The following is a 12138-nucleotide window of genomic DNA, read 5'->3' on the forward strand; positions in this document are numbered from 1 at the left end:
ATATTTTTTAGTAAATATTCCCCTTTGTGTGTCATAACACAGCATCGTGTGTCAGGCAACGAGCTTGATTAAGTCAGTTACAAGACACTGTTCGGCATCTTCTAATGTCAATATCTGTAAATGTGTTATCAGCGCTGTCTAAAATGGCTGCCATTTTCGGCTGGTCCTTGTTCCTTACTTTTCTAGCCATAGCTTTCAAAAGGGTACACTTAGTTGTATCATTTTCAGTATTATTCTTATTTAAAAGTTTAAACTTTGGGTCTGGAGGCTTTGCCCTTTTGTGCGTCATGGGGAGCATTCCAGTTGTTTAATGTGTCTTCATTGTTAGACCTTCCCTGAAGGAGAGCTGAATGGTTTCAGTGTTCTGGACTGCCTACACCTGTACTGAAGTCTTTTTTTCTACAGTCAAACACGGACTTATGTCTGGGTTGTTCTCTAAAATGCTGAATGAAAATTTGCGTTTTGAAACAAACCTGCCCCATGGATGAGCTTCGAAGAAAAACAACCTGCTGAAATTTGCATGTCAGTGAAAACGGAAACACTGACGCTCCCGCAGTCTACAATTGTGTGCATTTCCTAATCAGTACGGAAGAAAAGTGCTATCAGACAGTAGTCAAGACTAGTGGAACATACATGCCAACGTTTTGGAACATATAGGTGGGAGATTTAGAAAAAAAAAAAGGGAGAATTTATTATCACCATGACTTACGCTGAAGAGGAGTAACTTGAAAGCTAAAATAAAATTATTTGTGACTTAAAACAACCAGGAGTCTCTCATCTAAGTCGACAGTGTTGGAATATATGTATTAAAGAATACAATCAAATCTTTTCTAAAGTTCGTTTCAGATATAGACAACTATTTCATATTTCTAATTTTTAGATTGGTTAAATCGTGAATGGAGGTTTTCTGGAACTCCTAACGCGGAGGCTGTCACGGCTGAGCTAATGGCCCTTTTATGTGAAAATGTTGATACTCCCTCAGCGGTTAATAAAGTACATTGCCATATGATTCTTTCATTGAGCAGCCATGCACCGCTGGCTGTTGCGTGATGCTTGTTGCATGAGAGCCATAGCCCAGGCTAGAAAAAGATAATATGGAAAGCCAAGGTAGTAGGCAGAATATTTAAATGCCCCCCACTTTGAACCAAAGCTGTTATGGAACAAAGTATGCGAAGCAAGTCATCTCACCCTTCATTCCAAGCATATATCAATTCTTCCTTTCATCCTTCCATCCATCCACTGATATCCACCATTTCACCTTTGCATTCTGTCATTCATTTATTCTTTCATCCATCATTCAGTCTTTCACCATTCTGTCTGTCCAGCCATCCATCTGCCATCCATATCCAAACCTATTCAACCAACTACAAACCTATCCATCCATCCTTTGTCATACATTCCTCTATCCACCCTTTCACTCATCTTTCCTTCCATTAGCTCATCTATCCACCCACCCTTTTGCTCTATCCATCCACCCACCCATCTGTTCCATCCATCCACCCTTTCAGTCTTCTATCCATCATTTCACTCGGCTATCCACTCCTCCGCCCATCCAATCATCCACCCAGCCATCCAATTATCCATCAATCTACACTTTCAGTCATCCATCTGTGCTTTCACTCATCCACTCCTCCATCCAGTCTTTCAATCATCCATCCATCCATCCCCCCTTTCACTCCCTCCATCCATCCTCCCTGCCATCCACTCTTTCCTTTATCCATCCATCCTTTCACTCAGTCATCTACATTTCAATCATCCATCAACTGTTCGGTCCATCAATCCACCCACCCATCCATCTACCCTTTCACTCAGCGATTCATCCACTCTTTGAGCCACCCATCTTTCACCCATGCATCCATCCATCCACCGATGCACTCATCCATCCACCCTTTAATTCAGCCATCCATCCACCTTTTCACTCAGCCATCCACCATTTCACTCAGCCATCCATACTTTCACCCACACATCCATCCTTTCACTCATCCATCAGTATACCCATCCTTTCTCTCATTCATCTTGTCATCTCTCCATCCACCCTTCACTCGCCCATCCATCCCCCATTTCACTGACACATCCATCCACTTACTTACCTACCAGCCGTTTCACGCAAATTATGAGTCTTTTTTTGCCGAGCTACTGACAGAAGAGGCCCATCAAGAACTCCACCCCGCTGTAGCTCAATCAATCAGTCAGTCAGGATTTATAAATTACGGCCAATCACTCGATGGGGTATGCAGGCGCTTGCAGGTCCCAGAGGCTTCTTCGAACAGCAAGGTTGAGTGCCATTCGGTATTCCAGAAGTGAGGTGATGGTCCAGAGTTGCGTGGTGAGGCTGTTCCAGGTCTTTACTGCAATGTGGGGAAAGGAGCATCCTCCACTTCTGCTTCAGTAGATGCGGGAAGTATGAGAGGGAGTCTGAGAGTAGTTTTCTCGAAGGTTGGTGAAATTTCAGGCGCTGGTTAATGTAGGCTGGTCTCTGGTTGTATAGAGCCTTCTGTGCGTGGGTCAGCAGCTTGAATTGGCATCTATTCTGTACGGGGAGCCAGTGGAGTTGCCTGAGGTGGGGTGTGATGTGGGTTCGTCGGGGAAGGCTGGGGAGGAGTCTGGCTGCAGCGTTCTGTATGGTCTGAAGTCTCTGTAGGAGGTGTGAGGCAGTTCCTATGTAGATGTAGATGTGGATTTGCCATAGTCCTGTTGGCTGGTGATGAGGACCTCTGTTACGGTGCATCTCGTGTGCAGGGGTAGCTACTTGAAGATCTTATGTCGCATTGGCAGAATGAGGAATCAAACGGAGGAGACAGCGTTGATCTGTGATTTCATGGTGAGCTTGTAGTCCGTGATGATTCTGAGGTTTCTGCTGTGGTCTGAGGGTGTGGGTGCGGGTCCGAGCTCTGATAGCTACCAGGAGTCATTCCATGTGTTGCTGCTGTTGCCTAAGATCAGCAGTTCCGTCGTGTTTGTATTCAGCTGCAGGCAGTTATTCTTCATCCAGTCTACGACCCTTGTCATGCATCTGTGGAAGATGGTTCTTGTGGTGGTCTGATTCCTATTGAGTGAGAGAATGAGCTGGGTGTCTGCATAGGAAATTATGTTGAGACCATGGGATCTGCCGATGTTGGCTAGCGGGGCCATATATACATTGAAGAGCTTGGGGCAGAGGGATGAGCCTTGGGGACACCACAGGTGACCTCCTTGGGTTCGGAGCTGAAAGGTGGGAAGTGGATCCTCTGGGTTCTTCTGGTGTGGAAGGAGGTGATCCATCGGAGTGCGTCCCCTTGAATGCCGATTTGGTGGATTCTTTTGATCAGCTTGTGGTGGGTGGGATACAGTGTCAACGGCTGCCGAGAGGTAAAGGAGGATCAGAGCTGCTGTTTCTTCTCGGTCGAGGAGGGTTCGGAAGTCATCGGTGGCTGCGATGAGGGCGGTTTCAGTGCTGTGATTGCTGCGGAAGCCGGATTTGGAAGCATTGAGTAGTTGGATCTGCTCCAGGTGTGTCATGAGTTGCTCTTTGATGATCTTTTCCAGTACCTTAGCTGGGAATGGGATCAGGGAGATTGGCCAGTAGTTTTTGAGTTCGCTAGGGTCGGTGAAGGTTTTTTTGAGTAGTGGTCTTCTTTACGCGTGCTTCCAGGCATCTGGAAATGTTTTGGTGGTGATAGAGTTGTTCAGCAGTTAGGCGAGTTCCTGGTCAATCCTTTGGTATATGAGGGTGAAGATGTTGTGCGGGCATGAGTCTGTGGGAGCTCCCGAATGGAGGGATGTCATAGTGGAGGCGGTCAGTCTTTGGTTTGTATCGGTTGCAGTGGTGATGTATCTGTTGAGGAATCCACAGGTGTTGGTTGGGGTTTGAAATTTCTGTATATGTTGTGGTCTTGTCATAGAAGAAGTCAGTGAGTTTGTCGCACAGCTCCTGTGAGGGTGTGGTGTTTTCGCTGGCAGCTGGTTTGGAGAATTCCTAACGATGTTGAAAAGTTCCTTGGTGTTATTGGCGCTGGTTTCGATGTGTGCGGCAGTGCTGTCTTCTTTGTTTCCCTCAGAAGGCGGTGGCAGAGGGTGAGGGAGGTCTTGAAGGCTGCCTTGTCAGGGATGTCCTTGCTGGCGCGCCATCTCCTCTCCAGCTGTTTGCTGCCTCGTTTTGCTATTCTGAGTTCTTGGGTTTACCAGCTGGCTTTTATGGAGGATATTCTCTGGATGTTGCTCTTTATGGGGACAATGCTGTCAGCACAATTGGTGATCTAAGCGTTGAAGTTCTTCACTATCTGTTCGAGGTTGGTGGCAGTAGCAGGTGCTGAGGAATTCCATCCAGGTACTCTCTCAGATTTGTTTCACCTCCGTTGAGGGGGGTGGGGGTGGTTGCTGGTCGTCTTGGGGATGGCGGTGCTGGGGCTGGAGATGCTGAAGTAGACGATGGAGTGATCAGTCCATGTGAGTTTTGTGACGTGACTGTATTTGAGGCTGTTCCTGGAAGGTGAAAATGGGGTTAGAGTGTGTCCTGCAGTGTGTGTGTGAAGGGTCATGAATGATCTGGGTCAATCTGAGGCTGCTTATACTTCCGAGGGGGTGTGCAGTGTTGTCGTTGATGTGGAAATTTAGGTCGCAGAGGAAGATGTAGTCCATGGAGTTTAAGGCTAGGGACACAATTAAATTTGCGATGGTGTTGCAGAAGCTGGAGCGAGGGCCTGGGGGTCGGTATGCAAGGGTGTCTCGGATGGTTAGCTTGTCATCCATATGGAGCTTGAAGTTGAGAAGTTCCATGGGGTGGTAGTGGTGTTGCACTCTATGGACTCTTAGTCGATGATGGCTGTTCCTCCTCCGGGCTTGTTGGTGCAGTCCTGGTGAGTGATTTTATATCCGTCTTGGTTCGCTGGGGAAAAGTGTGAGGTTGAGCCAGGTTTCGGTGAGGAAGGTGATTTCAAGTGCGAGGGTGGCGATGAAGTCCCATAATTTGGTGGAATGCTTGCATATTGATCGTGTATTGAGAAGGCCACATTTGATTTGGTGTTTTTGTTCAGGTGGTGTCTGTGGTGTGTTTGGGGTGGGGCTGGTCGGTGGGCTGTGGCATGTGACATGGGTCTGGGTGAAAGGCCCTACTGTGGCGCGTGAATCGTATTGGAAGTGGTGTTTGTTGCGGCATCTGGGGTCTAGGGTGTAGAGCTCAGCGATGGTGTATCTTCGGAGGGTGAGGGGTCGTAATGCTGTGCACGGAAGGCTGTTGCGCTGAAGTCTGCATTAAATAGGTCCTGGGGAGGGCAGGGCTTCTGTTGTCGGAAAAAACATTGAGTGGGGAAACCCGGACGGGAAAACCTGGGCAGCGGCAGTGTCACTAGATCAGTCGGGAACAAGCAGGCACTGGAGGCCACAGGCAAGTGGCAGGCTAAGTGTCCAGGTGCCTACTGTATGCTGTATGTTATTGTTATTGTTATTGTTAACTTGGTCTTTTATAGCGCCAACTCACCAACAGGTCTCTAGGCGCTTAAAAACAAACAGCAAACAACAATTCCTGAGGAATAAAGATAGTCAGGGGCCTGTAATAAGATTTATTTAGCTGGATCAAGTGCCTCCCTAAATAAAAAAGTTTTTAACAACTTCCTAAAACGCAGGAGCTTCGCTTCTTTCCGAAGTGATTCTGGTAGATTGTTCCAGATCTGCGGAACCAAAACCGAGAAAGACCTGCCGCCTTTGGTTTTTAACTTATAACGAGGGCAGACCAAGAGCTGGGATTCAGCGGACCGCAAAACTCGCGTGGGGGTATATAACTCCAGGCGCTCTTTACTATACGCAGGAGCTTGCCCATAGATGGCCTTGTGGGCTGTACACAGGCTCTTAAACTCCACCCTCTGTTCAATGGGGAGCCAGTGTAACTTGAGTAGTAGAACAGAGGCATGAGATCTTCTAGGTAACTTGAAGATCAGACGCGCCGTGTCATTCAGGACCACCTGCAATCTATTAATAAAAATTTTAGGTAGGCCTAGATAAAGGGCATTCCCGTAATCTAGCCTCGAAACAATGGTGGCAGAGACTACCATACGGAGTGCGGAACAGGAAAGAAGAGGGGCCAGCTTTCGTAGCTGTCGAATCGTGGCATAGCTGCTAAAGCGGTGGGTGGGAGGGGTCACAACCCTTCTGTAAAGCAGCTGAAGGGCAGATATGTCGTAGTTTCTTGAAGCTGCTCTAGGTAGATGTCAGACAACTGTGTCAGGAGTCTGTTCTGAAAAGGTGGCCCAGGCGCAGAGAAGGCGCGGCCCCAGTCCCTCTGCTCCCAAAGCATGGATTCTACCATAGACCTTACTCCAGGAACGCATGGGGTGGTGCAGCTTGAAAAACTGAATGGCTTTGGTGGATCTGTGGCAGGGCTGTAGATTTCTGAATTATTTGGAATTTTTAAACCAAACGTGTGGAGCTCTGAGTAAAGAGAGCTTTCGTAGTCAAGCCTAAATCCATAGGCCTGTACCTGCATGGATTAATCTCTACTGGTTGGAATTTTGCCCAGCTTCCTTGGCTGAAAAAAAACCAAGCACAAATGGCAGTCAAAGCTGAAGGCTTGTAGAGAGGTTGGCATTCATTTGAGGCTTCAGGTTCTGAACAGCTTTCACAGGCCTGGCATTTCAGCAGAGAGATTTTTAGAGTCAGAATTATGGTTTGTTTAAGCAAAAGAGGGATATTTGAGGGCGATCAGCTGTCCTCACTTTTCTGTGTCATCTGAATGCTAGGCAGTCTGTTGAGCAACAGCTTAACATTGAATTTGCCAGCAATTAACCGCTTCAGCGCTACCGCGTTTACCTGCTGTGCGCGCAAAGAGGAGCAAATGGCTTGTTTGTGACAAAGCCAGCTCGTCATGAGCACAGGGCAGGTAACGCCCATGACGAGCTGGCTTTGTCATTAGCGTCGAAGTGGTTAAGGTATCTGTATCTGTGGTTTTTAACAGACCATTAGACAGAGGTGTAAGGGAAACAAATCCTACTTTGTCCATCATTCATCAAGATCTCGTGGGGAATGTGGTGGCCTTTTTAGATGGCCTGTACTCATTCTTTTTAGTTTTCACCAGGATTAATCTTGAGCAGAAGTGAAGGATTCCTCGGTCAAGAGTGAAAGGCAAGTAAAATATTTTCTTTGAAGAAAGTAAATAAGTCCCACTCAAATGCTGTGTGAATAGAAAATGCTTGATTTGTGAGGCCAAGGGAAGATGCGGGACAGAAAGCATTCTTCCTGCAGGTGGCTCTTTGAGGTAAATCTTCATGATATTAAGGAGAAAATGTGTCAAGACTATTCGCTGAAGCAAAGCAGCGCAAAGACATGATGAAGTATTTTTTTTATTGCCAAACGTTTTCGCTCTGGAATTTGTCCTTAGAGTAGCGTAAATCGGGCTTATTACTACTTTGCCTCAAAGGACGTTACATGGGTGGTACTTGGGCAGTGGCGGCCGGCACTGATGTTTGACATGAGACGGTCGGCCAAACATTCATGCGCACGTAGGGAGTGAAAACCACTCCTCCCCTTCAGCAGAGCATTCCCGCCCCGCTGCCCAAAACAGCCACGCCCGCAACAAGAAAAAATAACATTGAGTTATTATTATTTAATTTTGTCTTACTCGGTTGAATATCAGTGGGGCGACGCTCCTCCGCCATAGCAGAGCAGCCGCCCCAGTAACTTGGGTGCTCTAACTCTAACCACCTTTCAAGTTTGACACACTGTATAGCACACATCCTGTGTTTTAAAGATTGTCCCAGCACAGGATTTTGTGCTGTAAGGAAACCCTTCCAGTACAAAACCTGTGTAGACATCGCACACACACACACACACACATCTTCACACTATGGCGCTAAGCTGTGCGTTGCCTGTTTGTGTGCAAGCGAAGGGAAGAGAGCAGCAGCAGACCATGTTTAGTAAATGTGGCTCTGCGCTGTTTTCCTAGCTCGATGCAGCGCAGCGGTTCTGGTTGCTGCTTTGTGTTGTGTTTTTCAGTGAATCTATCCCTAGGAAGTGTGGTTTGTGGCACCCAGTTTTCTTACGGACACATGCATCATTTGTGGCTACAGAACAGTTTTGCTCATTGATACCATGTGCAACAACCAAAAGCCTTCCTAAGATTGTTGGGCTCGCGCACCCTAGGAAATGTAGGCTTGTAACAGTTCTCCATAAGGGCTGCTTTTAATTACCAAATGTTCAGCATAGGCAGCTGCCTGGACCGGTCTGACCCTAGAACTGCCCTGCTGACAGGCCGATAGACAGACAAGATGGGAGGAGACACGAGTCAGAGGAAGGAATTGAAAGGGAGTGATGGGAAAGCATTTCAACGACAAAGTTCATTGGTGGAAGAAAAATGTAATTTATTTGATGTTATTTAGTTTTTGTAATATGGCACAAAATTTACCAACATGGCTTGCAAAGCTCCGGACAGCAGGCAGTAAAGCAATACAGCAACTAAGGCAACAAAACTCAAACCATGGTTGCAAGTTAACAGTTTAAGGCTAGAACCTATGGTTCCTCTAAGTTTCCCGAATGTGGAAAAAAATATATATATTTAGGAGCCCCCCAGTACATCTTTCAGGGGCTGCAAAGAGTCCAGTCTGCGGCGGCAAAATTGGTACTGGGGTTGCGACGTGACTCTTCCTCCACTCCGCACTGAGGCAGCTCCACTGGCTACCAATCAGGGAAAGGGTTCTTTTCAAATCACTCTGCCAGGTATTTAGGGCCTCACATGAGATGGGCCCAATCCTATTACAGGAAATATTTTCCTGGTATCTCCCTCAGAGACAGCTCCGGTCCTCTGGTACCGGTTTGCTGGCAGTCAGAAAATGTAAACGCTCCCGGATGGGGGGGGAGGGCTTTTAGTGTGGTAGGGGCACAGTTATGGAACAAGGTACCACAAATGATTAGACAGAGTGTCTCGTTAATCGAATTTAGGAAAGGCCTGAAAACCTGGCTTTTCCCAAAACTCTGATCTATGTTCCACTCTCTCTCTTCATCAACCAGCTGACCAAGTATCTGGACATCTAAAAAGCGCCAGGATACCCGTAGGGTGGCAGTAGTGCTATATAAGTATAGATACAATACAATCGAATAAAAGCGACCACGAAAATATGTGGTTTAATGCAGTCTCCACTTTGCAACAACACAAGTGAATGGCCAAATACTAGAAGATACTGAAAACTCGGTGGTGAGATAAGAGCGAAGCCTCACAAAAGTTGGTTTCTTTAATGATTCAGGCACCTGCTCAGGTGGATTGTTCAAGAAGACACTTCATCTGATTAAGGAGTACAGAGACTTTAAAGTTCTACATCATGTATGTTGTAAAAGGTAGTGTGGCATACATTAGTAAGATTGCCACTGACCATACCGATGCAACACCTCTAAGGAGTGGGCCTTTCGGGCCAGTCCTAGCATGTGTTTCTGCACAGGAGTTTTCCTGTCTCTTTCAAGCGTCAATGGTTTTTTAACCTGAACCAGAACTTCATCTTTCTAAGAAATAAGCAGGGTAAATAAAATGGGCAGCCAGCCTGTGGAGATTCTCTGATATCTATATTTTTTTAAGTATATTTATTAATTACACTTTAGGGCTTTTTTTGTTTATCAGTGATGTTTGATTCCTGAAATTCCAGTGGTTGAAATTGTATTCCCAGCGGTACTTGCCTGTTGTGCTTCTTTGCCAAGTGTGATTTGCTGGCTGCCTTTAGATGCTCGAGTGCAACCCTGGGTTCTGCAAGTGTTGACCTAAGCTCACTTGTCTCCTTATCAGGATGGACCAGAAGGAGGAAGCAGAACAAAACAGGAAAGTGCCTGGATATTCCGATTCTGGTACAGCTTCGACCACAAGTATCCTTTTCAAACACTTTTTTGTGTTTTTGTATCCTGATTGTGCTTTAATTGAAAGTTGCATTATAAATGATTGTGACAATTGTATGTTGTGTGAAGGCTCTGTCTGCAGGCGCTGGCTTGGTAAGGCTTTCTCTGCAGTCCTTAGGTTAGCTTGGCTGTATTATGCATTTCAAGAAAATGTTTATTATGTATAGATGTGTGCATTATTAATGGATTTTATAGTGTTTTTGGTTTCAGGGTCGCTTGTCCAGTATTTGGACACACAGACTGTGCAGCTTGCTAATTACATGAAAGCCACCCTATGCCTTTGTCACTTAAACATGGGTAGGCCAAAAAGCACCAGAGAGGACGGTCTAGTTGAGTTTGTTTGGGGTTTGTAATATATTTAATACCAGATCTTGAATTAAGAAAGTATTTAACTTATTACTCCCACCCCTCAAACAAAGTCCTCCTCTGACCTCACTGTTTCCTTCTATACCATGCATTTATGTCTGCACCTTCGCCTGTGAACCACCAGCCACCTACTCAGTACTTAATTTTGTTTAAAAAAATGCATTGCCCCTGCCAACGCTGCCAGTGACAGTACTAACACAACTACTGCCATCACATGCCTAGAAGTGGAACAACTTGGACTATTCCTTACTCCCAAAGATATAAGAATGGCTTGGGTGGCAGGTACCAGTCATATTTAATGCATATTGAATTAATGAACAACTGTTGTGCCTATGTCTAAATTAGATGAAATACGCCACCATGTGGCAGACTGTTATAAGTACCGGTGTTGGCAATTAAATGCAGGTGCCAAACACCAGAAACCCCCTGCTCAAATTAACCAGTGCTCCTACTGCATTTTCTTTACTATTCCTATAGTGTTTCTGTCTGCATGGTTGCTGCATCTGCGTACCCCTCATCTTTATCAACAAAATCTAAACAGTTAATCAGCTTGTGCCAAACTGTGTTTGACTCGTCTGCTTCTGAGGGGCAGCTTAAACATGATTCCCACAAATAAAACGTATTTTCAGTTTTGTGGTTAGTAGTGTTCGTTTACCAGTTAACATTTTTCCAGTTATTTTTTTATTAATTTCATATGTCAACTAACATAGCCGAATATTACATTTTCATAATATAGTCTTAACATGGATCATTAGAACGTTGACATTGAGACCGTGTATTAACATTTATTGAATTAAGTCACCAAAGCTGTGTACTAGTATATAAAGAGAACAGTATGACGACACAGGTTCATTTGTGAGGTTTTAAAAAATCATCTTTTAGTTTATAGTTCCCTGTATAAGCCTTATCTCCAGGTGCTCGAATGGATCCCAACCTATTCTCAGCAGTTAACCTTCACTGGTGCCAGTAGACCCTGGACAGCACTAGCAATGGGATCAAAGAGGTCATAAATGACAACAGGAGGTTGATGTAGGAGGTGCTAGAGTGGAAATCTACTTAAATAAAATGGTTTAGCATTCCTATCTCACACCAAAACAGGGTAGATTCCCCACTACAGATTGCACCTGCAAGTTTCCTGTCACTTCTCTGGGACAGACAATTGCCGTTGTTTACAAGAAGATCAGGAGCTATACATCACAAATTCAACAATCACAAAAATACATTAAAGTTCAGTCAATAAAGTGAGGTTTTGATCAGTTTTAAAGATTTTATTCTCTTTAAGAGTTTTAGTAAGTTTTTCTTTTTATTTCAATAGTAAAAAGTCATCAATCAAATTATGGAATTGATAGTAAAAATATTGGTTGGAACAAGTCCTCAAATAAGCAATACAGTGCATTCCATATAGGAAATAAATCCCTATTCTAAAGAATGGGCGAAAATGGGTGTTAGCAAGAACCCATTAAGAGTTCAAGTTTGCGAGTCAAGAGTAAGCATGAAGGTCAAAAATCAATAGTCAAAATCATCTGAACACTCCATAAAGAGAGGCTCACAAAGCAGAATAGTCACGTAGTAGCGACTCCAATCAGCAATAGTAGGGTTCCAAATCAGCATTCAACCATCAGCATAAAGCCCTTAGCATTCAGGTACAATGCGGGCGAATGGTAAGGGCAAGAGCATAAAGGGTCTCAGTAGTGAGGTCTGGAAATGGATAAAGTGTGGGCCAAAGCAGCATAAGGATTGCAAAGACAATCTACTCTAGGAAGACACATTAATATGAACAGCTGAAGGTAATGTTGTAATTGTTCTGTATCTTCTCATTTCTTCCAGCTAATGGAATGTTGAATCTTCTTGAGAACCGTCTCGTCCCTTTCTTTCAAACGTTCTTTATCATAAAACTTACAAAGGATTACCTTGAAATGTGAAACAGTC

At 45.0% G+C, this 12138-nt stretch overlaps 1 protein-coding gene across 2 annotated transcripts in view; it reads left to right on the plus strand.

The window, feature by feature from the left end:
• SLC9A7 (solute carrier family 9 member A7) overlaps positions 1 to 12138 on the plus strand; it is a 522426-nt gene that overhangs the window by 471887 nt on the left and 38401 nt on the right. For both annotated transcript variants that reach the window (XM_078658221.1, XM_078658222.1), the window contains one exon: positions 9737 to 9813. In XM_078658221.1, the coding sequence (XP_078514347.1) occupies positions 9737 to 9813 (77 nt within the window). The remainder of the gene's footprint in view (positions 1 to 9736; positions 9814 to 12138) is intronic.

Source organism: Lissotriton helveticus, chromosome 8 (genome assembly GCF_964261635.1).
Source record: "Lissotriton helveticus chromosome 8, aLisHel1.1, whole genome shotgun sequence".
Lineage (NCBI taxonomy): Eukaryota > Metazoa > Chordata > Amphibia > Caudata > Salamandridae > Lissotriton > Lissotriton helveticus.